The sequence below is a fragment of the Aplidium turbinatum genome, chromosome 1 (genome assembly GCF_918807975.1).
Source record: "Aplidium turbinatum chromosome 1, kaAplTurb1.1, whole genome shotgun sequence".
Classification (NCBI taxonomy): domain Eukaryota; kingdom Metazoa; phylum Chordata; class Ascidiacea; order Aplousobranchia; family Polyclinidae; genus Aplidium; species Aplidium turbinatum.
This window is the reverse complement of record NC_137472.1, coordinates 64,170,342-64,196,670: the sequence shown is the minus strand read 5'-3', so window position 1 is coordinate 64,196,670 and position 26,329 is coordinate 64,170,342. Positions and strand designations below refer to the sequence as shown.

The 26,329-nt window shown below is 39.8% G+C and overlaps 2 protein-coding genes across 2 annotated transcripts; both read left to right on the top strand.

Annotated features, from left to right (window-relative positions):
* The first annotated feature begins 543 nt into the window (after positions 1 to 543).
* LOC145766365 (uncharacterized) lies at positions 544 to 10,308 on the top strand. The gene is made up of 7 exons (XM_082578097.1): positions 544 to 724; positions 927 to 983; positions 1,834 to 2,939; positions 3,854 to 3,950; positions 5,318 to 5,417; positions 8,707 to 8,777; positions 9,043 to 10,308. The coding sequence occupies exons 1-7, from the start codon at positions 577 to 579 to the stop codon at positions 9,276 to 9,278; spliced, it is 1,815 nt and encodes a 604-aa protein (XP_082434223.1). The 5' UTR covers positions 544 to 576; the 3' UTR covers positions 9,279 to 10,308.
* Positions 10,309 to 22,046: 11,738 nt separating this feature from the next.
* Positions 22,047 to 26,083, top strand: LOC145768460 (uncharacterized). The gene is made up of 3 exons (XM_082579957.1): positions 22,047 to 22,184; positions 25,284 to 25,424; positions 25,751 to 26,083. The coding sequence occupies exons 1-3, from the start codon at positions 22,073 to 22,075 to the stop codon at positions 25,942 to 25,944; spliced, it is 447 nt and encodes a 148-aa protein (XP_082436083.1). The 5' UTR covers positions 22,047 to 22,072; the 3' UTR covers positions 25,945 to 26,083.
* Positions 26,084 to 26,329: the final 246 nt, after the last annotated feature.

Below are 26,329 nucleotides of genomic sequence, written 5' to 3'. Positions count from 1 at the left end.
GTTTAAATGCAACAAGCGACGTCTGACTGGCGAACTCTAATGCGAATGCAAGTTATAGATGCGACCAAGCTACAAAGACGTATTTGTGAAATTTATGTCGCTATCTACATTGGCTAAGAGTCTCTGCAAAATAATGGTGCGAGAGAGAAAGAGATTATTAATTTGACTTTAATATGACAAGAAAAGGGTGATGTACAAGGAACATTTATGTAGGCTAGAAATTTTTTAACGTTTTTTTTTTTAATATTACGTGTAGGCCATATCGTAAAATCATCAAATGACCAAGTAAATGCATGGAGAAAAAGCAAAAGAAATATAATAATTTTTATCTGGATGAAAGTATTCCATTGTTCATAAGCATCTTTGTGAATTAATATTATTGAAATAATGGGGCCACTTTTTCAAAAGTCTTGTTTGTTAACTTGTGCATGAGAAAAACAGCCATGCCGTGTGAATACGCTACTCTCGTAATAATAATTCCAAGTAGCCTACCGTATGTGAGCTTCAATGTTGTGAATGGAAATGTTTTTTTGTGGCAGATGAAGAAGAATAAGTTTCTCATATAAAGTGCATGTTATGGGGTTGGTATTTCGTCTTGCTCTTTTTTGCTTTTGGTGCTACGTCATAAGGAAGTTAGTGATTGTGCGCGGACAGAGCTCCGCCTGGACATGCGAGCTTAACAAAACAGCTGTTAAAGAATGGATGGCAGAAGAAATCAAGACGGGTTGGTAGATGAAGTTCTTTAAAGCTTTTGAGTGGCGCCTTTTATTCCTCATGAATGCTAATATTGTAACTACAGGAACTAAGAAGACTAATAACAGCAACCCGACGTTTTGTATGCCATGGATTACCAGTTGTTTCTTATCAAGATTTTGTCTTGCTTTAAATGTTTTCAGTATTTTTTCATGGTATGTTTTTTCTTACAGAACTCGAAAGCAGGAACTTTGTTTGCAACTGTGGGAATGGATCGACAGGAGTTGTAGGTCAGGACATTTCACTCCTATTTGAAATAAAACAGAACTTTTTAAAAAACAAACCAACGCGAAATTACTTGTTAGCTCCGAAAACAGTAAAAATAGAATCAATTTGAATGGGAATATTCTGTTTGAATAGTCATGACGTAGTGATGAATCCATCCTTGTATGGTGAAATCTTTGAAATTAGTTTCATTTCTCAATTTAGCTTGGCATTTCTTTAATTCTTTTATTGGGAACGATTTCATATTTACAGTTTGTTCAAGTTAATATATTGTAGCTGGTTGCATTTCAACCACCAGAGAGCAGTATGTTTCATTGTTTCTTCTGTAGTTTTGACGTAGGACAGTTTTCCGCGCGAGCCAGCTGTCCCCATGCTGACGGCGATATTTTTTTTGTTTGTTTGTTTATCTTTATCCTGCATTGCGGGAAAGCGGACTTGAGCGCTATGCATCGGTGTACGCCTTCCGACATACACCTGACCCTCGCTGCAGCCGACAGCAATGTCTGTTTCCGGTTGTCTAATTAACTTATGACTTAAATTTGGTACTACCCATTACTCGAAATCGATCACTAGGTAGAGGCAATTATCGTAAAGTTTCTTGCCCAGAGAAACAACAGCAAGTGCGGGTGGCTGGAGTCGAACACGCAGGCTCTCGACTGCGTGCCCAACGCGCTAACCACTCGGCCACGGCTGCCGGCTGCGATATGTTCTCTTGATTTACTTTGGATCAAAATTCTTTCGAGAAGAACGCTCGAAATATCACTTTCTGAGTCACATGACTGCAATAAGCTGATTCGCAAGGAAACCGCCCGATGTTAAAGTACCTGCCTGTTTCTTTACTCAAAATCTTTTTAGATTATACAATCAACGTCACTTCGGCCATCCCCGACAACCTCATGAACTGCTGTGCAGAAGGCACCAGCTGCAACGTGACGTCAGTGACCACGTCATCGGACACGACCACTGAGTCAACAGAAACTTTGACAAACACCACCCGAGATGACGACACCAACGCGACCCAGACATTCACATCAACGCTGGAGACGACAACGACGACGACTTCAACATCGACAACCACAACCACTCAAAGCGGCACAATCAGCGAACCTCAGACTTGCCCTGCTCAAGAAACTTGTGAAGAAACCAGCAGCCCGGATGTTACAACCGCCATCAATGAGATAACTAGCGACATAGGAGACTCAACCATGAGTGGTGTTACAAATATGCCGGGAGCTACTGCTGCATCTGCTGCCACTGCTGTATCTGCAGTATCTGCTGTATCTGCTGCATCTGCTGCCTATGGTGTTACAACTGGTACAGCCGTTACTGCTGTGCAATCTTTGACGAGCATGGAATCAGCTACCGGAACAGATGGAATGACAACGTTGACCGCTGCAGATGTGTCAGCTGCAACTACTGTGCTTGGAATAACAGATCAAACTACAATGACGGATGACACAACAATGACAGATGAGACAACAATGATAGATGACACAACAATGACCGATGGCACAACAATGACGGATGTCACAACAATGACGGATGGCACAACAATGACAGATGACACAACAATGATGGATGACACAACAATGACGGAAGTCACAACAATGATGGATGACACAACAATAATGGAAGACACAACAATGGTGGAAGATACAACAATGGTGGAAGATACAACTGTAATAGGTACAACTACAGCTGAAATGATAGCTACCACTGTCGCTGAAACAACCGCAGAAATGATTGCTAGTACTATTGCTGTGAGTACTATTGAAGAGACCACAATTGAACAGACCACCACACCAACAACCACGACTACAATAGCATCAACAATGATAACAACCTGCCAGGAACACTACGATGGTGGCGAGATAACGAGTGGAGTAAAATCCATTCTACTGGACACGGGTAGTCCAATCAATGTTTACTGCGATCAAGACACCGATGGAGGGGGATGGACGGTAAACAATTACTTACTTATCTCTGTTGTAAACTGTTACATTATATTTACAAGGAAAATTTACAACTTTACCATTTTTGGTATTGAAACACAGCCATAGTTGTAATCATCGGACTATTAACCAATGCATTGCTGATAAAACAACTTTTGTAATACAAAATACATGCATTTCGTTGTTAGTAACAAGAAAACAGTACATGAAGTGTTTTCCTCTTGTACTTGATGGAGGAATTGAGGGATTATAAAAGACTCTACAGTAAAAGACTCTACAGACTCTACAGATTATAAAAGACTCTACAGACTCTATAAAAGACTCTACAGCAGCTCTCAACTTTTTCCCACACTACTAGGCTGACGGTGGTACATTTAGTGAATGACAAAGCCTTGATTGGTTATTCCTGCTAGTTCCGCACACTTGTAGAAGCTCTTGACGCAGGACCGGCTACCGAGATTGACAGAGTGAAGTTTCCGATTGTTGAAGTGGTGTTTCCGGGAATTATTCCATTCACTAGGTGCCGCTAAATGGAGAGCAGTCCTAAAAATGCGTTGCTCAAGCGCACACCCAGAGAGTTGAACTTGCGCCGCGTGATCTTGAGCTAGGCACTTAACCACTGAGCTAATGGGCCGGACAAGTGTAATATGCTTTCCATTTCTGCAAGCAGCATGATATTGCGCAACTAACCGGACCTAGCTCCCTGAAGAAGTCAGTCGTGTCTGATCGACGAAACGTCGGAATAAAAGCAGATTGTCACTTTTTTCATGTTGTGATTGTTTGGCTTAATTTGCACCAGAAGAGCGTATCATGTTGTTGGAGCTTACTCGTGTGTTGGATTGTTCTGTGCATGTGCGCGATCCATGTGAGATTCAATCTGCTTAAAATTGTGTGATAATGTGTTTCGCTGTTATACTTTAAAGGTGTTTCAGCAAAGATTTGATGGCTCGGTTAACTTCTACAGGAATTGGGAATCTTACATGAATGGGTTTGGAGACCTCACAGGGGAGCATTGGTTAGGTAACAGCACAACTCATTCATTTGAACATCAAATATTGTTTAATCAGTGAGATATGAATGTTCCACATATCGCCAAACGTTCACTCAGCTGCGAAGCTGCTACTTTGTGTGATGAATTTGTATTTGAAGTTATTTCAATCCGATAATTATACAGTTAGAAATGTCGTTACAATTGTACAACCAAAAGCAAGTTAAGATTTGTTTATGTTCGTTTAAATTGTTGCTTACTATAGGTAATAATTGAAAGTGCAACTGACAAAAGTCTCATTACTTTGTTGTTAACAATAAACTGTAACCCAACCAGCAATGACAACTTGGGCATGTTTGAGTTACAAATGGGCACTATTTTGTGGTCAAACCGGGCTGCCTGGTTGGATACTAGTTAAATTTGTCTGCGGGCTCATGTCTTCACTCAACTGGGCAGCCCAAGAATCTTTAAAAAAAAAAAAAAAAAAAAAAAAAAACGCTTCCGAGTGTGAAATGTAATAAAAGCAGCTTCTCTTTGCTGTTGAAAAAGGAGTTGAAAAAAAAACGCATCAAATTTGACTAAACTGGTTATTGGTAAATAAAGCCTCAGAAGCGGTATTTGAATTATATGGTAAGAATGCCTCTTCGTTGCCTTATAGTGCAGAAGGAATTGCAAGAAAAAAAAAATTAAATTGTAAAATTTCTGTGAACCTGTGAGATAAACTTTAAATTTAATTGAATTTACAACAGACTCAACAATCTTATATGTGTTGCTTCTTAATAATTAAACCTTTTCATGAGCTCACTCGTAATAAGCTATTTATGCTGCCATTATAAAAACTGGGGCATTAAATTACTAATTTTGTGAATAATGTGTGAAATCCAAAGCCTAAATTTTGTTGTGCAAATGGGCTGCCCATAATGATCCCACATAAAATCTCGCATTATTCTTTACCACAGATCAATAAACTAAACTGATGGTTGTTTTATATCGTGAATAAATTATTTTTGTTTCATAAACACATTTCATTTAGAAGGAGCAACTCACCTAATTGAATTCCTATCACCCATGTTTGGATGAGCTTACAATTGGGCTACTCAGATTCATCCCACAATAGTGCTCGTATTTCATGCTTTATTTTTCCAACTAAATGAAAATAATAAGCCGTTGGAACTAAGAGATACATGTTGTCTTGGGGAAATTAATTAAGCAAACATGAAACATTTGAACTTAAGCTCACATACTTGCAGCCTATAAAGAACCCACATGGTATGCTCACAAACCCAGGGCCCTCTTAAATATCCGCTGGCCTCAGCTGGGCTTGCTGGCTGGGAAACATCTTCTAAGTACTTGAAGGAAGACGTGGCGAGTATTTATGTGCTGTGTTTGTGTTTCCCAGGATTGGATATTCTGCATAGCTTGACCAGCAGCACAACGACTTACGTGCTCAGGGTTGATCTGGAAGACTTTGCTGGGAACACAGGATACGCAGAATACGAGTAAGAATTCTAAACCTAACCAATTTAGATCATTGCTGAACAAATTTGAAGCTATAACTAGAGCAGCGAAGTTACTTTTTTCAACCATAAACAGACAAAGCTCAGCAAGAATACAACATTTAACATTATAACACAAAAATAAAATAAAGCGAACGTTTTCGACTATCCTTGTAGTCCGTTTCAAGGCTATAATAGAAAATATAATATTAGAAAATACTTGAGAAACACAGTATAACATCATTGATTGATTGATTGATTGAATCTTTATCCTCGGACTGGGAAAGCTTCTTGCAGAGCTTAATCCTGGCAGTTTCACATACTTGTAGATGTAGATTGTTTAATGCAAACATTCAAAAACTGCCTATCTTTCTCACATACAAAATGACTACACAACACAACAGATCAAGTAAAAAATTAAGTTCAGAGGAGAAGTATCCAGGCAGATTATCCAAGATTCACTAAAACGCAAAACGAGATAATTGCACAAAGCAAAAGCAACAATCTTCTTCTTCGTTTGAACCTTGTTCTTCGCCACTTCAAGGGTCGAGGGGCTCTGCCTTTTACCACCCTTGGGCACTGGCGGCGACGCGGTCTAGATGTTTGGGCAGGTGTCAAGCAGCCATTGAATTGATTCATCATCCAATTCACGCAGACCACGCACACCATTTGGCGCATGGTAGATGGCGCAGCTACAGATGGTGTGGTCTGCGGTTTGTTCCTCCATGCCACACTCACACATCGCGGATGGAGCCATCCCCCATTTGTGCATGTTCGAGCGGAATAGTCCGACGCCAGTACGCAGGCGGTTGAGCCGCACCCAGGTCTTCCTTGGCAAATGCATTCCGGTTGGGTGGTGGCTGGTATCGGAGATGAAACTTTGGAGTCTTGAGGAGTTCTTCTTCCACTCCGAGCTCCATTGGTGGTCCGCCCAGGTAGCCGAACTGATAGATTGGTCTTCAGCACTTTTCATCAGGAGTTGTGCGGCACGTACAAATGGGTGTCTCGATTTCAGTCGCTGAGGTTTCTCGTTCACAGACTCGTAGAGACTTGAGTAGAGCAAGTGGTTGGGGTTCGTAGCGCGACGAGAGAGAGACAGGATGGCCTTTTCGCGACGAAGCTCAGCTAGTTGGATGCCTGCAAGGACAGGGAGATTTTCCGATGGTGTAGGTCGCAGGCATCCTGTCACGATACGCAAGGCGTCGTTTATGGCAGTGTCGATTTGATGGCAGTGAGCACTGCGGCTCCAGACAGGTGCATAGTATTCTGCTGGAGCGTGAACTAGCGCGATGGTGGCAATGCGCAGGGTATCAACTCCGGCTCCCCAGCCAGAGTCGGCCAGACGCCTTAGCAAAGCTGTGCGTGTTGAGATCTTTTTGCGTAGTGACTCTAAATGTTGACGGTAAGTGAGCGATCTGTCCAGAACTACCCCTAGATATTTAGGGTTTGGGCAGAAGGGCAGGGTTTTTCCATTGGTGCTGATCTTGAGCTCACGCTTTGCTTCCCGGTTGTTTAAGTGGAAGGCTGTCGTCACTGTTTTGGTTTCGCTGAGCTTCAGTCTCCATCTCTGGAGGTATGCCGAAAGTGTCGACATGTCCTGGTTTAGAGTCCGTTCTAATGTTTGCCATTGATTCGACAAGTGTAGAATGGCCAAATCATGGGCATAGGCGTACTTTGCGGATACCGTGATTGGCAAGTCGTGGGTGTAGATGATAAACAGAAGGGGGGCCAGGACAGATTCCTGAGGGACGCCATAAGGCGTCGTAACCTGCTTGGTTTACCACTTCCGGTGGTGAGAGTAAAGCTTCTGTTGTAAACGAGCTCCATGATCATGTGCCTGTCCGGGAGCAGGCGGAGCAGTTTGCAGGTGAGGCCTTGGTGCCATACGGTGTAGCCTATGCAGCTGTGAGGTCAAGAAACACAGCACCAGCCTTCTTCTTTGCCTCAAATCAGTCTTCCATGTCTTGAGTCAAGAGAGTGACTTGGTCCACAGTAGATCTTCCACGTCGAAAACCAGCTTGCTCCCGGTGCAAGAGTGGGTCTATAATTGGTTCGACTCGAGTGTAGATAAGACGTTCTAAGATTTTAAAAGGGATGCAGAGAAGAGATATAGGTCGATAGCTCTTCGGATCCTCTTGTGGCTTATGAGGCTTAGGGATCGCGACTACTTTGGCTCGTCTCCAAATTTTGGGGATCTTGAGTTGGCATAAGCAGGAAGACAGGAATTTTCGCAGCCAAGACTTCTTGGCGGTGCCAGCATGGAGTACAAGTTCGGGGCAGATGTTATCTGGACCAGGGGCCTTACTGGTCTTAGTAGATTGTAGGGCAGCGGTGAACTCATCTGACGTAAACTCATCAGAGATGCTTTCCTTTTCTGGTGTTGGGATTTTCCAGAGATCAGACGTTTCCCTCTTTACAAGTTTGGAGAACTTGCGGTCCTTGTAGGTCCCTTGTAGGTCCTTGTAGGTCCCATTTTTCACCAGTTCTGATGCGATGTTATTGGCAGTGACGGGGCATTGGCGGGAAGGGCGTGCTGAACGACCCGTAAGGTTGTTGACAGTACTCCATGCTATCCGCTAGAGTGTGTAAAGTCGATAGTATTGACGGTGTTTTTCCATCGCTCTAGCCTCCGTCGCTCAAAGCAACAATGAGTGAAACACACACGAGATAATTTAATTAATGGCGGGAGATAAGATGCTTCGTCAGCAAATAATTGCCTGTTAATCTCTGGGTTGGAACATTTAAAAGTTAGTGCCTCATGAATCTTTGTGTCGAACTCAGACAAACACTCAAGAGCAACTTCGAAGGACCCCAATGAGAATTTATTGTTTAAACACGTCTGGCAGTTTCTAATATCATTATTTAATCATCATTTTCACTAAAATTAGCCAAATTCAAATGCTCTCCCACGCTTGTCGCCAAATGTCACTTAGTCATACCAATGAATGTGGAACTTGCATCATGCGAGCAAGTAAATTTATACATGGCGTTCGAACATAGGCGGAAAGGAGTTTTAGACTTCAATTGAAAATAATGACCAGCTTTAAATGTTTTATAGACGGGAAAATTTTTGACTTTAAATCGCATTAAACGCTTAGATTCCATACCAATAAACGGATAAATCTTCACGCTGTAGAGTAATCCTATTATGTTTTATAAAATACAAAGTCAATTTTTATGTAGCCGATTCCCATCATGTTCCCAAACACTTCAACTTATCTTTCTTTTTAAGTTTAAAAAAAAACTCATCAAGAAACATTTTAAATTAACACAGTTTTTATTTCTACTTTAGTGAGTTTGTAGTTGGCCCAATGTTTGCAAAGTTTAATCTGGCAACCCTTGGAGTATATTCTGGAACAGTTGGTGAGTTTGATATGTAATCATAGTTTTACTTTTATCTTTTAAAAACAAATGATGTTATTGTGTAAGAAACCAGTGTTTGTTTTAAGAGTTGGTAGAAAATATATGTAAATAACTGGAGGTAAGAAACAATTGCTCTAGAATACACATAGGCCTATATATACCCATATAGGCCTATCAGTGCCGTAATGTGCTGCTTCCCGTAATGTGCTGCTTCTAAGTGTCATAAAATGTAAGATGGCAAAACTGATACTATTGATCTTTACAGGCGACAGTTTAACCTACAGCAGTGGAGCGGAGTTTTCGACATTTGATTCAGACAATGACGAAGCTGTGGGAGACAGTTGTGCAGAGCTCTACTCCGGCGCTTGGTGGTACCAGGACTGCCACAATTGCAACTTGAACGGTATATACAACGCCACTGAAGGAAAGGGAGTGGTTTGGAATACATGGATAAGTGGGCAGTCGTTGAAACGGACATCCATGAAAATCCGGCCCTTGTAAAATTTTCAGACAAAGGCAAAATGCAACTTTGCATGACGGAAGCATAAAGTCAATTAAGCGAATTCCTTTGACAAAACAAAGAAGTCATTGTTTCAATGACTGAGCTTCTTTCATTGTGACTTCATCGGTGCATTATAGATGACTATGTTCCATTGGTTGAAAAGATCGATTTAATTTACAAAAGATATGAAGCTCCCAATATTTTTCGTTTTAGTTTTAATGAAACGTTTCTGCGTAAAAGAAACCACGTTGACCAACATATTATATGTAAGCGTCTTGTGATAATTGTTATGCCTAAGAGTTAATTAATTACTAAAGGTTAGATAGATTGCTCGATGTATAACATGCTTTTTATCGGGAAGGGAAGGAAAGTGAAAATGCAAATCAAAAAATAAAACTCCAACGAAAATGAAGGAGTGTGCCAGCAAACATCTATAGCAGTGGTTCCTTTTTGACCTTGCGGCACCCTATCAAAGAGATAAATAGTTTGCGGCACCCTGGCAAAACTGGGTCAATTTTATGAGATTTCTCTATTTCAAATAACTGTATGAAATAACACAGAATGAGTTGTACAGTATAGCGCGCGTAAATAAATGTATTTATTCAAAAGTCAGTGTAAAATTTTGGCTTGACTTCTTGCATTACGTCCCTTTAATATCTCGAGGTACATTCGACAAACCCACCCACATTTCTTCCTCGACTATAAGCAGTCGTTCCTTTTTTTAGTTTTAATGTTCGTTTGTACGGAAAGTCCACTAATTTGGAGACCCAGTTGTAATCGCAAAGCAGTTCACAAGATATATTCATAAGTATAAAGAACAAATCAATTATAACTTAGCCTTTTCTAGATTAGCTATGCAGGCTATCGTGCTTGTTTGTATGCGCAGGTATCCCCCATGCAAAAGTTTCTATTTTATAATGGTTCGCAAACAATCGTGCAATTTTATAATCGTTCTGGGTCACACAATCCGATAATCCATCACTGCAATTTGACTTTGTGCGCCATGAAACGCAAAATAAAATCAGGAAGCCTGGCAATAATGATGCGTTTCAAACGATTTTGTGAAAAGAACAGCAAGAGTCAAAATCATTTTTACGCTGTTTTTCTTGGGCATGAAAACAAAGGTTTACCGTGGATTACAGTTAAAATAAATAAATAAATTCCACACTTAACGGGTTAAAGTTAAAATAAAGAATGGGCCGCAGTATTGCAATATCTCGCGGCACCCTTGAGCATTGCAATTGGCACCCTAGGGTGCCGCGGCAACCCGGTTTCGAACCACTGCTCTATAGGATTGGCCCATGATACAAGAGAAGGATCCACAGAGGATACGAACTGATAAGCATAAATCAACAAGTGAATAAAAAATACCGTTAAACTCTCAAGTACATGTGGCCAGAGGTGGGCACCCGCTACTTTTAAAGTAGCGCGCTACCCGCTACCGCTACTTGGACCAAAATAGCGCGCGCTACCGCTACCCGCTACCAATTTACAAAAGTAGCGCGCTACCCGCTACCGCTACTCGGACCAAAGTAGCGCGCGCTACCGCTACTTCTACCGCTACTTTTGTCTAAAATGACACTAGGAAACACTGTTCAAGTCCCTAGTGACGAAAAAATGACAGTGTAAACGAATGCTATTAGTCGTTTACAACGAATGCTATCAATCGTTTATACTGTCATTTTAACGTCGTTATAGAAAACACATAAGGGAAATTTATTGTCTTTCAGAAACAGGAGCATTTCAAAGCAATAACACATCTTTCATAAACACGAGCATTTCAAAATGGGTGTCACTAAGTCCTGCCCGCTTTGGCTTGAGCACATCCTTTCCAAAAGAGAAAAGTCTCTCCACCGCAGCACTGGAAGGAATGGGGGTGTTGTACTTAATGAAGAGACGTTTCAAATCGGTATTCGAGAAGTTCATGGACTTGCTCCTGTCCGAAAAAAAGGTGTCAACGATTGCTGTTTCCTTCTGCAACGACGTTTCACGGGATAGCGCCAACACACCAAAAAATTCATCTTCGGATTCGTGACTGGTGTTGGTGTCACTCTTCTCGGTTTCAACCTGGCTTGATGTCTCTCGCAACAGTCGAATTAAATCCGTCTTGACTTTTTCTCGCAGTGCGTCAGCATCATCCGTGGAAACGTAGTGCAGAAATTGTAGCCACGACGTCTTGAAGGAGGGATGAAGACATGATGCCATAACGCACTTCATGTCGTTGAAGCACTTACTGAAACGTTTCTTCACTCCTTCAAGGACTTTCACTCGCAATTCCTCACAGGTCACAAGATCACTGATCTCGGTCAACTTCTTCGCGCAAATTATGATGGTTGGAAGCAAGACTACGAGTATTATTATTACGAACAAAAAAACGAGTATTATTTTCACTTTAAATTAAAAAGTAGCGGGTAGCGGGAGTGCGAGTGCGACTGAAAAAAAGTAGCGCCTCTCCCGCTACCGCTACATTGGAAAAAAAATAGCGCCGCTACTGCAGCCGCTACTCCAACTAAAAAGTAGCGCCGCTACCGCTACTTTTATCGAAAAAGTAGCGCCGCTAGTAGCGCGCTACAAAAGTAGCGCGCTACTGCCCACCTCTGCATGTGGCTCCACACAAAGTAAAGATTACATGACTTTTAACTTTCATTGTTATTTCATTGTCTGTTGCGGGGAAATTTACTGTGTTGATTGGTCAGTATTTCCATCTAGCGGCAGACCACTTTCTTTTTAGAACAAGGCAATATTGAAAATTATTTCAGTATCCATGCGGTTGGATGGGGGAGCGGATTAGACGTTGGAATTCCAGTATCCTAGTGCAAACCTGGTTCGACTCCCAGCTAAGCTTGTTGAAAACACCGCTCACCGCAAACTGGGTGGATATAATTGCTGAAGAAAAAGCAGCTGAGAGAAAAGAATTGGCCACCCTACTCTCCTTAGAGCCGATAGCTTTGTAGAATAAAAACCTTATCTTCTCATACCCGACACTTGATTTAAGTATTGGACCACCTTTACCTTTTACATCAGGGGTTCCCAACTTTTTTTTACAGCGTGGCCCCATTTGAAAATTTTGAAAAATCAATGGCCCTCCTATTTTTTTAAACCTTTTGCAAAAATTAAGAAACGTCATTTTAATTAAAAAAAACTTTTTTATACAGTTACCGGTAGTTAAAATAATAAAATGATATAAATACAACACACAATAAACATTACATATGCACTTAATGCTATGGTTGAGCTTGTTTTTGCTTTGACAATGTCTTAATTGCTGGTTTGGTGGTGGAAAGAGCAAGCTGCATGTCATATTGAATAGCCAAGACACTGCGCTGCTTTGTCTTCAGAAGTAGCATTGTTGAAAACCCACAGGTTTGGGCAAAATGTACTAGTATTTTTATTAAATTTTAATTTATATCTTTTGTTATATAGTGTTGGAGTGGACTTAGAGATAATAAATTAAAAAAATTATTATTTTTTAAATGTTTCCATAGCCCGATTGAAAAAGGCTCAAGGCACACGGAGCCGTGGCCCGCATGTGGGGAACTCTTGTTTTGCATGATGCCAAATTCGGTCAAATATAGCTACAAATAAACGGTTTCAATGATTTTTTATTGTATTGCTTGCAACACAACAGATGGTGCTGTATCAGTTACATAAAGAAATGCATTTGATGAAATAAATAATTTTGTTTCGCAGCAAAATTTCCGCCTAAATAGCAGAGTTACAAACCTCCTTGCAAGATTTTGTGCAAACTTGCGCGCCGTGGTCTAAAAAGAACAGTAGAAGACTTCAGATGTAGGTGAAGATAAAGTTAATTTATCACCAATAAGTTTCTTCGGCGGGTGAGTGTAGCAAGAACTGAGTGATAGACCTGTGTTTTATCCATGAGTCTGGACAGCTGAGAAATAACAATATTATGGTATTTATTATCGCTCTACAACTGCGAAGATCTTTTTTTTTAATTTTGCACATTTAGGATATCATCACATTTTTACACAACTTATCATCACTGCGTTATACAAAAAGAACACAATCGATACCATTTTAAAGTCTTTCGTATGATCGTCATTGAGCTGGTCTGCTGTACAATGAGCAGGCTACTAAGCCATATTCTTGCGACCACGTGTTCCAACCAATTAATTGTGATGCAAAAATTAATCTTCGGAGTCAGTTAAAATTATGAGATTGTGTGATGATCAAAAAATTGGGCTCGCAAAAATATTGTTATTGTTTGTGGTTGAAAGAAAATGAAGATTCTTCTCGTAAACTTTCTCGACATCAACAAAGTCAAGAGCTCGTTTTGTGTCGAAATTAAATTTTTGTGAAACTTATAATCGTACTGCTTTGAATCATATTTTCAATGTTAGGCTTACAACATATTTGCAATGATTTATGAAAGAACACAATCGGTATCATTTTGAAGTTTTTATTGTGACCCGACCTGGAATCGAACTCAGTTATGGCAGTATTTGAACCAAAGAAGATTATTGGACACTGAGCTTTTATTTGTGAATTTTCTTTTCATTCAAACATCGCTTTGTTGCCTGGTGCTTTTTCGACATTGGTTGGAACGAGTTTGAAGCATTTCTGCTGTTGCTTGTGGAATCCTCGTGTTTGGATCATGTGACGTCACTCATATGAGTCTTGGGCCGCCAATGTTCGATTTCCACAATGGTTGAGAAGCTGTAAAGTGACAAAATAGTTTGCAGAAAGAATTAGGTTAACACATCGCAGACCTCTGACCTACTTCGAGGCACAGAAACAAATTATTTTCTTTTTTCCCCGAACAATTGCGTTGCACGCTGCAGTCAGTAGTCGCGGAAAACAGGCTAAAGATTAGTGGAGCTTTAGCAAGAACAATGGTCACTAGAAAGAAAGCTAGAAAGTGATTTTCTGATTGCAATAATAATGAAGACTAAATTGTTATTCAGTCGTCAGCAAAAAAGATTTAAAAACTACGTTTCAAATTCATGATAACTTTTAATTGTGTTTGCAACTTTCATTGGATCACAATTCACACAACGTACATTGTTTCAGAAAGTCTTACTGAAATCAAAATGAGGCAAAGACTTAAATCTCTTGTCATCAACGGAGGTAGACTATTATAATCAAGCAACGCTGACAGTGCAAGTTTTCGACGTTACCAGCTCAGTGATCGAGTGGTTATCGGCTTCAACTCTAGTCACTGCTGGTAGATCTGAGATCGATTCCAGGTCGGGTCACACTGAATACTTTAAAAACGTTACCGATCGTATTCTTTTTTGCATAACGCAGTGAGAACAAAGTCGAGTCATAAATCTGATATAAAGATAAAAATGAGCTCTGTCCTAAAAGACCTTAGATGTTGTAGAGCGATAATAAATAAAAACCATAAAACTAGATGGCCAAAAAGTTGTTTTTTGGTCAAACGACTCTTTGTCTGATTTTCTTCAGGTTCTTGTAAGAAACAATCACCAAGAATTCGGCTGGCAATTGTATTCAAACAATGCATTGTTTACGATAGAATCCAAACCTGCGAGATTTGAGTTAAGCCAGATTTGTACAGTAATACAAGTAGAAACAATTCAACTTTTCGATCAGGAGCACTTCTAATGGCAAACCAAACATTTTCGAATTTTGATACGACTTCTATGACATTTGATGATGTCATCGGCATTTAAGAAGTTATATCAGAACTGTTTACTACTAGGTGACTGGGATTTGCCATTTGGTACTTTCAAGTATGCAGAAAAGTTGACAGGAAACTCGAGAGTTTTGATTGACAGGTGCGGGATGCAGCAATGCATGAACAATGATGGAAGTGATTAATTCGATGTTTCACTTTATAGCTTTATCAATAATGAGGCCGTCTGTGGCGTACACAGCGACGTTCCTGTCAGGAGTATGTTTGATAGTTTGCATCATATCATTATCTTCATCATCTTGGATCATCACACCTCCCTCGACCAGCCAAGGACTCTGGATGAGATGCACTGCTCAAGGCTGTAGCACAGTTCCAGATTTTGGTGAGCCCATCTTGGTTTTCCTTAAAGTTTATACTATGCTTCAGTAACTAATGTCGGCGGCTTTAGAGATGCCTCCGGTGTAGTTCCGGAACTGCCTCCAGTGTAGTCCCCAAACATCGTGAATCTGGGGTGGTGTAAGGATAGACCCTAAGCCCCAGAAGCTCACACGACGAAGAAGAACCCAAAGAGAAATGCACAGAAGCACCATGTAGTAGGAATTAGAAGTCGGTAGCATTAACAATCAATTAGATACATTTATAGTTTAGTTTTAATTATGCTAAACAGATGGTTGACCCCGAGGTGCAGAAGCTAAGAATGATATGATTGATGATAAATAGTAATAGATTTCAAAGTCTACCGACAGTAGGTTACTACAATCTTTTGTGTAGGCATTTTGTTGAAATTTGTCGATTCAAAACTTTTATATAAAAAACTTTCTTAAAAATGCTTTCTTTGCAACAAACCACAAATTATGATAACAAGTTCTCAACATCTGCAAATCTAAGTGAAGACCTGCGCACGAAGTAAACTGTTAATTATTTTATTTTCATCAGAGACGCCGTATCATGTTCATTTTCTTCGTTTCACTTTGATCATCTGCTTATTTTATTACTTCCTCACAATGGTTATTAGCAGCGCAGTCGGCATGAAATACATAGACGACCATTTAGTGGTTGTCCTTTTCATGGTCCCAAGTAAGTTCACATCTTCAAATTGTTTCATTCTTTGTTATTTTGAAAGTGATGAGTTGAATGTTTGGACACTGCTTCTGATGCTCACGGGGGTGAAGGGATACATCAGTATTGTGAAAGAAGTAAACGCTCTGTCCCCTAGAAACAAATATAACATTGAGGAGCAAGCAAATGACGTGATCTATATACCGCTATACCCTAATGACGCGAGGCTTGGTTACAGAATAGCAAAATTAAATCTTTTCCTCTTATCAAAACATAAAATCTCTAAAAGTCTCATTGACTTGGGTATGTCTTGTGTCTTGTAACTTGTTATTTTACGTCATTAGTTTTGCTGCAATGGGATTACGTCATAATGCTCTGTGTCGCGCTTCAGCGAAAAGTATACATTTCGTTTCAATCAAGCCAAGTTGTCGCATTGTCGAATTTAGGACATTCGGTTCCATCGAACATTTTATTACTTGAATTCTACTGTGGTGTAAGTTGGCTAATTATCCTTAAATCGTCATAATTGACCAAGAATACCTTCGCAGACGCCACATGTTGAGAAAAATTTACATTTGCGTCTTTAATAAACAATTTGATAGATCTGTATTTTTTCAGTTCCAGCCATCGCATTTTCCATGGTCGTGTACAGCGCCAACGCGTGGCCATCCGATGGGCGGTCATACTTTGGAGTCTGCTACAAACTCACTTGGGCCGTTCTCGTTCTCAACTCTATCTTCGTCATCGCCCAAGAAATCCTCACCAATTGTTTGTCCGATTCCAGCTTGGTGTTAGATGACGTCGATCATTCCTGACACGGAACTTTGCGAATTCAAACCTCTATTGTGAATGGCAATTGGAAAGAATTAGATGTTTTCTTCTATTGAGACAATGTATTAACTCTGACGAAATAAATAAAATGTGTCGTGTTTGTTCAAACGCTCTTTTATAGCTCAGCCGCTTCCAGAGCAATTCCAACGGTTACAGAAAAGCGTGTGCTTGGTGCTGCAAGCTTCGTGGTGCTGCAAGCATCAACACAAGAAGCTCATATCAACTGAGACTTCCTGTTCATTTCATTTCGTGATTTTGTATCACATCGACACACCCAATTTCCATTCACCCCTTGATTGCAAACACTGACATTTTCGTAGCGTTCCAATTCATCAACATTATGCGTTACTCAAAACCAGGTTTACCAACAGGACCAATTTGTAGGTTAAATTTTCATCAAGCAACTGGTTTGGTTTTGAATCTTTATCCTCACACTGACAAAGCCTTATAGGTTATTCCTGGTAGTTTCTCATACTTTAGACTTGTAGAGGCTCTTGACACAGGGCCGGTTACCGAGATTGACAGCATAAAGTTTCCGATTGTTGTAGCCGGGGAATTATTCCATCCATTAGGTGCTGCTGAACGGAGAGCAGTCCTTAGAATGAGTTAATCAAGTGCACATCCCTAGAGTCGAACCAGCGCGAGTTGATCTTGAAGTTTCTTCGTTCACGAAGTCGCGCGCAAACCAACTGAGCTATCGCGACTGGCAATGCGTGCCTTCAGCTTTTCTTACACAACCGATATTTTTCAAGTATGCTGCCACGTTTCTCCAGAAATTTTTCCCACGGAGACCTAAATAAAAACCTAATAGATTGGGCCAGGTACTAGAGTGAGCCATGTTTTTAGTCTTGTGTAAATTATTGCTATCGACTCGGCCCACTTAGCTGGGATCACATATTTGAAGGGTGTGTCTACAAAGAGACGTGCGATTGTAATGCAGTTGAAAGATCGGGATTCCCTTGTTCATGTAAACAAATATTACCGGAAGGCCATAATTCTTCAGCCGTTCATAATGAATCGAATTTAAATTTAGTGGCAGAATCCCGAACTCGCAGCCCTTGATACAAATTTGTATGATACAAGAAGTTGTTTGTGAAGAAGCACATCAAATAAAAAGTAAAATTCTACTTATTTTATTGTACCACAATAACTTCAGGTTTGTGTTACTTAGATTAGTTTGAATTTTCTCTCATTTCTCATCAAAATAGGCTATAGATTGCATTGAAAATTAGCAGTCAGCTGCTTCCAACAATATAGTTATCTAATAATGGGTATAATTAAGTAACAATTGAATTCTGTCAGAAGTTAAAGCCTTGCAAGGTTTTGCTTTTGTGATGGAACAAAGAAAACTGAGCATTTTTGCAGCTGCATGCCTTACATAAGCAATTTATTCAAATTTGGTGCTACATCGTGTGGTTGCTTGTCTTCAAGCCCGAGTTGCTGGTGAAAGGCGCCCTTACCACCGCCATTAAGAAGGTATAAACGATATTGTCGGAGAATTATCATTGACAAAGTCCAATGCTGAGCTGCTACACATTTCTAAAATAAAGCAATGGGACTTATTGGATGACAGTGTTCAAATTACTTCACATAGAAATCGACGCCACGGCTTCTCAGTGACAATTTGAACCTGTTTCATATATGTATTTATCGGATTTTTGGGCAATCGCGGTAGAGCAGTGGTTTACCTTGCGGAACCCTATCAAAGCGATAAACAGTTTGCGGCACCCTGGCAAAACTGGATCAATTTTATGAGGTTTCTGTATTTCAAATAACTGTGTGAAATAACACAGAATGAGTTGTACAGTATAGCGCGCGTAAATAAATGTATTTATTCAAAAGTCAGTGTGAAATTTGGGCTTCTTGCACAAAGTCCATTAATATCTGGGGGTACATTCGATAAAGTCACCCGCATTTCTTCCTCGACTATAAACAGTCGTTCTCGTTTTTTAGTTTTTATGTTCGATAATATAGAAAATCCACTCTCACATTGATTGATTGATTGATTGAATCTTTATCCTCGGACTGGAAAAGCTTCTTGCAGAGCTTAATCCTGGCAGTTTCGCATACTTGTAGAGGCTTTGAATCACTGACGCAGGCCCGGTCACTGAGATTGACAGAGTGAAGTTTCCGATTGTTGAAGGCTTGTTGTCGGGGAATTATTCCATCCATTAGATACCGCTGAATGGAGAGCAGCCCTTAACGTGCGTTGCTCAAGCGCACACCACGAGAGTCGAACCAGCGCCGCTATTGATCTTGAAGTTTCTTCATTCCAGAAGTGACGCGCTAACCAATTGAGCTATCGAGGCGGACTATCGGGGCTATTAGGTATGACGTGGAAAACTGCAGAAAAAGCACAATAGCTTTCTTTCCAACGCAAGGATATTTATTTTGAATTTTTATCCAGAACTCGTCGAGAGGCATCTGCTTGTGCATAAGCTCAAAATTTCCATCGTTACGAATGTCAATTAATTCTTCTTCAATCAAAATGGATTTCTTACTCATGCGTAATTTTCCGTGGACAAGCTGGGAAAATACTTCTCAATTTTTACTTCCAATGATTTTAGGTGCTGAGTTATCAATGAGACAACTTCTTTGTTTTTCATTTCAGAGAAATGTGAAAGCATGTCAAAGTTCCCGTTCTCCACTTTTAAGGACCACATTTGCAGTTTTTCTCTCAGTGCTTTCATTTTATCGGTTGAGGTTAAAAGAGTTTAATTTTTGCCCTGCATTTTGGCATTCACGTTATTTAAATGGTCGAAGATATCTACTAAAAACGCTAATTTGGAGACCCAATTGTGCGCCGTGAAACGCAAAATAAAATGATTAAACCTAGCAATAGGCCTAATAATGCGTTTCAAACGTTTTTATGGGAAGAACCGCAACGAGTCAAAATCTCTTTCACGCTGTTTTTCCTGGGCGAGAAAACAAAGGCTTACCGCGGATTGTCTACTTACAGCCAGAGACTTCCCCAATAAGTGACTCTCCAGTAAGGAGCCGGGTATAACTGCGAGACGCGAAACTTAGAAGCCCTGAAATATTTCCCTACCTATAAAGACGATTGTGGTCATTTTTGACCAGTTGTATGAAACGCGTTTTTTTACCGTTTTTTCTTTATTTTAGTTCAAACATTGATATTCGTACAAAGATATACAAAGATGTAGAAGATTATACAAACAAACATTGTTCGAACATTAGAAATCTTTTATCAGGCACCGGTCATTTTTGACCGGTCAGGGCTTATAGGTAGATGCGTGAAATGCTCTGTTTGCGAAAGTTCTAGTGAAAAATTATTACAGCTACTAAAACTTTATCAAAAGTTAGGAAAACTCAAGGAGTATGACCAAGCAAATCGCACTGAAACTCGGTTAGAAATAAATAAATTCCGCACTTAACGGGTTAAAGTTAAAATAATGAACGGGCCGCAGTATTGCAATATCTCACGGCATCCTTGAGCATTGCAATTGGCACCCCAGGGTGCCGCGGCACCCCGGTTGGGAACCACTGCGGTAGAGGACAAAGGGAGCTTTTTAATGAACTCAAGGATACGTATTGGAACATGGGATTTAGGATGTCACTGATACTACCCGCACTACATGCTCACCTTGATCAATTCAAAGATAAAACGGGCGACTATACTCAGAGGAACAAGGTGAAAGATTTCATCAAAATATCAGGTTCTTTGACGGGTGCTATACAAAGACCAGAGAGCGTACAATAAAAGTATGATGGGGAACCACATATGAAGCCTTTTACGTCATAGTAAATAAATTATAAGTGATTCAAGTGACGACTTAGGTTTGGTCTGTAATAGTTTTGACCCAGGATATGTAGCATCAGGCATTTACGTATTCTATCGTGTTAGTAAACTAAAATTGCCTTCCACACAGGTTTTATCTTGTTTATGTATTAACAAAACTCTGAAACAAAGTACATTGTCATTATTTTGTTATGACGACACACACAACAATAAGTAATGTTAAATTTAACTTCTTTAAATTGATTTTAAAAAATGTGGGAGCCATTGCATAAAAAGGCAAAATTAGCCAAAAAAATCCAATAAATTATTTTCATAAAGTCAAAACCGAAGTTTGAACTTTTTAAATGCTTATTTTTATTGATTAGGGTTAGCGGTTAAGTTAGGGTTAACTCTGAGCGTTGCGCGAAGAAAGAAAATGATTTAGGCCACACTTGAAGGAATGAATACTTAATCAGAACATATTAGTTTTAACCCAAGGACAAATTTTGTGTTATACGGTGTTATGACGTCACCACAAAAACAATCAACTTGACCAGTTGGCATTGTCCAATAAGAGCCTGAAACAATCGTTCCACGCAAATCAAATGCTGGTTCTTTTAAAGATTGCCACCAGCGAGTATTGAAGACGTCACTATAGAAAAGGCGCAGGCGTACAACTTGAAAACAATGAACGATTGTTCGAATGTCAATAGACGTTGATTTCGAGAAAGCAGAATCTACTGCATACGTCATCGGGTGGAATTAGGTCAGTGGTTGTTTCTTCAGCACTGGACATCTTGGCTGTGTCACATGCAATGGTGGAGAGAATAAACACTTGGAAATAGAAGTCATGTACTTACAGAATTTGTAAGTGGAAATGCAAAAGTACCAAAGACAGGCAAGATACAACAGGGTTGAGCGTTATAACAATATCTTTTACACATTTACAAATAGTCTTAATAGTCGAACATTTTTAGCTTAAGCCTCCATAAAAATGCAATAATTTCGACTTCTTGTAGGTACCTAGCTAACTAACTAAACATTAAGAAATAAGCATGAACTGAAAACCAGCAGTGTGGAAGACAAGCAAAGTTATCGCAGTGTTTGTGTCAGTTGAAGGCAGTGGACATGTGTAGTTCTCATATAGATTGCTGGTTACTAACCAGTGAGGGAGTTTGAGCCATTCGATTCTTTTCAAGCCAGAGCACGGAAACCATGCGAAGAGGTAAAACGTTGTATCGCTGAATGTCATGGAACTGCAATGACTTAGACGTGCGGAAGAATATTTACGTAGAAACATAGCTTACCACTTTCACTAAATCATAAAGTGTAAAAGTCACGAACAGATATTGTGCAAGGTAGCAGTCCAAATTGTGCAAAAAGTTGCGCTTAGTCTATAAAATACTTTAACTTCATTTGGAAATACATTTTTTGCAGCGTTTTGAAAAAAATATTTTCTTGTAATTTTTATTTTTAAAAGTTTAAAATCGAAGATGCTTTACCACCACTATAAGGCGCTAGTGATTGGCACAGGAATCGGGCTTGGGATGACCGTGTTCGCTGCAATGACCCCCGGATGGCTGATGGGGCCCGAGTACTTCGAGGCGTTGTGGTACAATTGCACGGGAACGTTCAGCTGCAGAGTGCTCCATGATGCAGGTGAGATGATGTGGAAGGCTGACCCTTCGCTATAATTGTTGTATTGAATATAAACCTTCGTATATGTTGCATGACAATGAGCGTGAATATACTTTCTATAGCGTATGGATTCTATCAGTCTGATTGGTTCTATCGGTCTGAACGTTTCAATATACTACTCAGACATATCCTAATGATTGTTGGCCGCTGTGTCTGGAAAATCTTTGTGGTTTGCGTCCAACCTGCTTACAACATTCACTTGCAAGGGCAACGTCTGTTTTGATGCAATTTAATTCAAAAATTTCAGGAATTTTCTGGTCAACATGGCTTCCAGTAAAAAAGATATCAGAATTTAAAAACGCAAAAGTTACAATTGCACCTATGCCAACGGACGAACGGCGCGGAAAAAACAATGTTTCAATCACCACGTGACTGTAGTAGTAGTAGTAGTAGTCCAGTTTTAATCCGGTGATGTCCCCGTTACCGAGGGTGGCCGGATTCACCTCCAAGTGCCGCAATCGTCTTCACACCCTGCCTCCACATCGATCTGTCTAGCGCGTCCTCTCTTGTCAAGCCTACCTTGCTGCTTTCTTCCTCAACTTGCTTTTTCCATGTTTTCTTTGGTCTTCCTTGTTTTCTACGACCCTCCACTCGCAACTCCAGCGCTCTTCTCAAAACATCATCTTCATTCCTTCTCAAAACATGCCCATACCACCTCACTCCATTCGCTTTTGCCAACTTATCAACACTCTCATTCAACCCAAGCAAGCTCATAAGTTCTTCGGTATTCCTTTTGTCCATCAGCTTTACACCACACATTGCTCTCACCATCGCTCTCTCAGTTCTTCTTAAAGTCGCCAATTCGTTTTCCCGTAAGCACCATGTCTCACTTCCGTACAGCATTGCAGATCTCACACAACTAGTATAAATTCTTCCTCTCATTTTCAACGGAAATCTTCTACCACATAACAACTCTCGACACTCTCTGAATTTCACCCAACCAAACCTTCCTCTTGCAGTCACTGCCGCTTCACAACCACCACTGGCATTCAATCTATCTCCTAGATAGCAAAAGGCATTTACTGATTCAACTTCGTCATTCAGCTTTTCAACAGGACCAATCATTCCTTCCTCAATCTTCTTGCATCTTTCACATTCAAAACCATCTCCAGATCTGCATGTCACTCTCTTCATCTTTGCACATCTTCCATGCACCCATTTCTTGCATTTCGTACATGTAACAGAATTTGCCATCACTCTTTTTCCGCAGACGCCACATGGGTCAATTTTGCTCACTGTGATTTCCCCTTCCGTTCCGCTTATTACGACCTTTGTCTTTTTGATGTTCACACGCATACCTTTACATTCAAACGACTCCACGTCACAATTATAAATCTCGATCGCGCTTGTACAAAATGAAATGAGATAGGCAGGCATCGATGTCTTCAGAACCCTGAAACAGAGCGAATCTTCATTCACTGAACTCATTCGTCTTTGAATTGAAAAATGTGGAAGTTAGGAAATGACGCCAATTTGTAAACTGTTTGTTTAGATAAAACATTTGCAGAATTTTAGTTGTTGCAAATTATCTTATAAAATAAGTCAGAGTCAACCAAACTGAGCGACATTTTGTCACTTTTTGATTTTGTTTCTTTCAACAATTATTGAAGATGACTTGACCTCATTTGAATTAGCGGATTCTGAATTTGCGTTGCGATTTCACTGATTACGTCACATTTTTGCACAAATGACACCAATAGGCTATTCAGTACGTCATAATTGTTTCATCTTGCAGTATAGGCGCGTTCTTAAGTTTGATGCTCTAGTGAACGACTTCACTATGGTTGTAGAAGTATTTCACAATGTTTTGGACGGTTATAAACTTAGCTATGATATTAAGATTTTTTTTGTAAAAAAAACTAATGAAATTGTGCATTTTGCTTGGTACCTGTCATTCCGGATAAAAATTGGTGGTACAAGTTAGTGTTCCTGACTTCTTCAATTGCCTTGCCTAAACTGGGTCTCTGTGCTTGAACCACCCATCGACGGCTTCAGATGAATAAATAGACTAAGTATTCCTATGATATGTTGCATGAATGATTGTTTCTGCCTTGTCGTTTTTGCATCTGACTGGTGATGTTAAAAAACGTATTTTCATTTATTTTTATTTTTTTACATTTTCAAATAACAACTTTTTCATTAATTAAAACAAAGAACGGCAAAAATTAATTTTAAAATTATAGTTGCTGATAACATAATTCTCTGGTCAACATAGTCTGGTCAACAGGGTTATGTGGTATGAACGTTAAATACTGATTTGGAGTAATTTTGGGGTGCTGACTGCTGAATCTAAATCTAACCTCAGATTTAACCTATCACGTCAGGGTTTTGAAATACTGTATGATAACAACAAAATGTTACTTCTGTCAGAAGTGGAAGGTTTAACGTTAGGTACATGCACATTGTGCTATATCCAGTAATCAGGGCGATAAAGTTCATAAATAACAGAAATACACCCACAAAGGACAATTTTATTACCAATTTGTTTTTGACGCAAATTTATTCACAAAAAAAGTAATAACAAGCTAAAAGTACAACTGAGCATCCTTTCTCAATGTTTTGCATCAAATTATAAACACCGAAGCAATCTTATGTCAATATGTTGTTCAATAACCTTCTTTGAGCTTTGTTTTAAATTACCCCAGTCTCAGAATACCTCCGGTCAAACCAAACCTGTTTATAAATAGCAGCGCGATTTGAGTATGATTTTTAAAGTTGTGTATTATGGGGATTAGACGTTCTAATGAAAAGTATATTGAAGAAGTTTGTCGAGTTCCAGCCGGAATTGAATAGATTGCAAAAGTGGAAGTTATTGCCAATTGTAAAGTTGCTATTGCAAGTAGTAGCTTATATTTATTTTGAAGTTGAAGAAGAAGTTTTTTGTTCAAAGTTTGATTTCTTTACGTGTTGAAAGTGCTGAACCATTAATTTATTTCTAATAAACTACATCATCAATCTTTCCAAAGTCTCTTTACGTGCGTGAGATAGAAGAAATGTGCACGAAATGTTTACGTGCAATAGATAAAAAGAAATGTGACATATATCATGACTCTATTTCAGAAACACCAAACGCTTTGCTCGCCACTCAGGGGCTAATTGCGGCCGCTATCTTGGGCGACCTATTCACGTTCCTGTTCACATTTGCATCGATGCGTGGACGATTGGAGGCCTACTACCTCCCTCCTTTCTATTACATATCCGGTGAGTGGTTGCACTTCCAACAATGTTGATCATTGAAATCACTTAATATAGTTTCATAATTAAATCTACCTTTCAAGCCTAGAGATAAAGCTGCAACTTGGAGCCGCAGATAGGGGATGACAGGATAAAGATATCTAGATAGATAAGCTGACAACTGATAGCTGACTAAATAAAGCCGCAAACAGGGGCTGAGTCGCAGGTGTTTCGAGTTTAATTATCATAATGGAGCTGAGAAGGAATTACTGGCTAGGATGCTTTGCTAATGTCAAAAGCTACTTTGGTTCAATCAATTACCTGTTTTAAAATGTTATTATTTATGTTTGCAGCTCTCACCACCTTTCTTTTCATGGTGGTCTACACTGGAACGTACCCACCTAGAGGACTACTCTATGGGTATTGCTTTGGCTTTGGGTGGATCACCGTCGTCATGTACTTCACATTTGCTGCAGCAATCACATATCTCGTCAAAAAGTATGACTGGTATCTCCTGAGTGAACCGTTCCTGCCACGATCACCTTGAGTCACCAGTGAGTGCCCTCCCTCCATCAGCATCAGTATGAACATTCATGGCCATATGAGCCGTTCTCCATCTCACACCATCACTGCGAGTTTCCTCCAACAATTATTTCATTTATTGATGACGTGTGATTGGATTTCAATAAATTTTGTTGCAACTCTGTTCCATGGCAACCGTCGATGGCGCTTATGTCCATGCCAACGAAGGATGGTGTCTCTGTTTTTTTTCAAATGCCAAACGTTGTATTTGCGTCGAATAAAAACAAATGATTTGGGTCGGTTCCGGTGCGACCTCAGCAAAATTACGAATCATCTTACAGATCTTTGTTCGTTCGGTATCGCATGGCAGCACGTTTAACATTTGTAGCTTGAGCTTGTAGACTGAACGG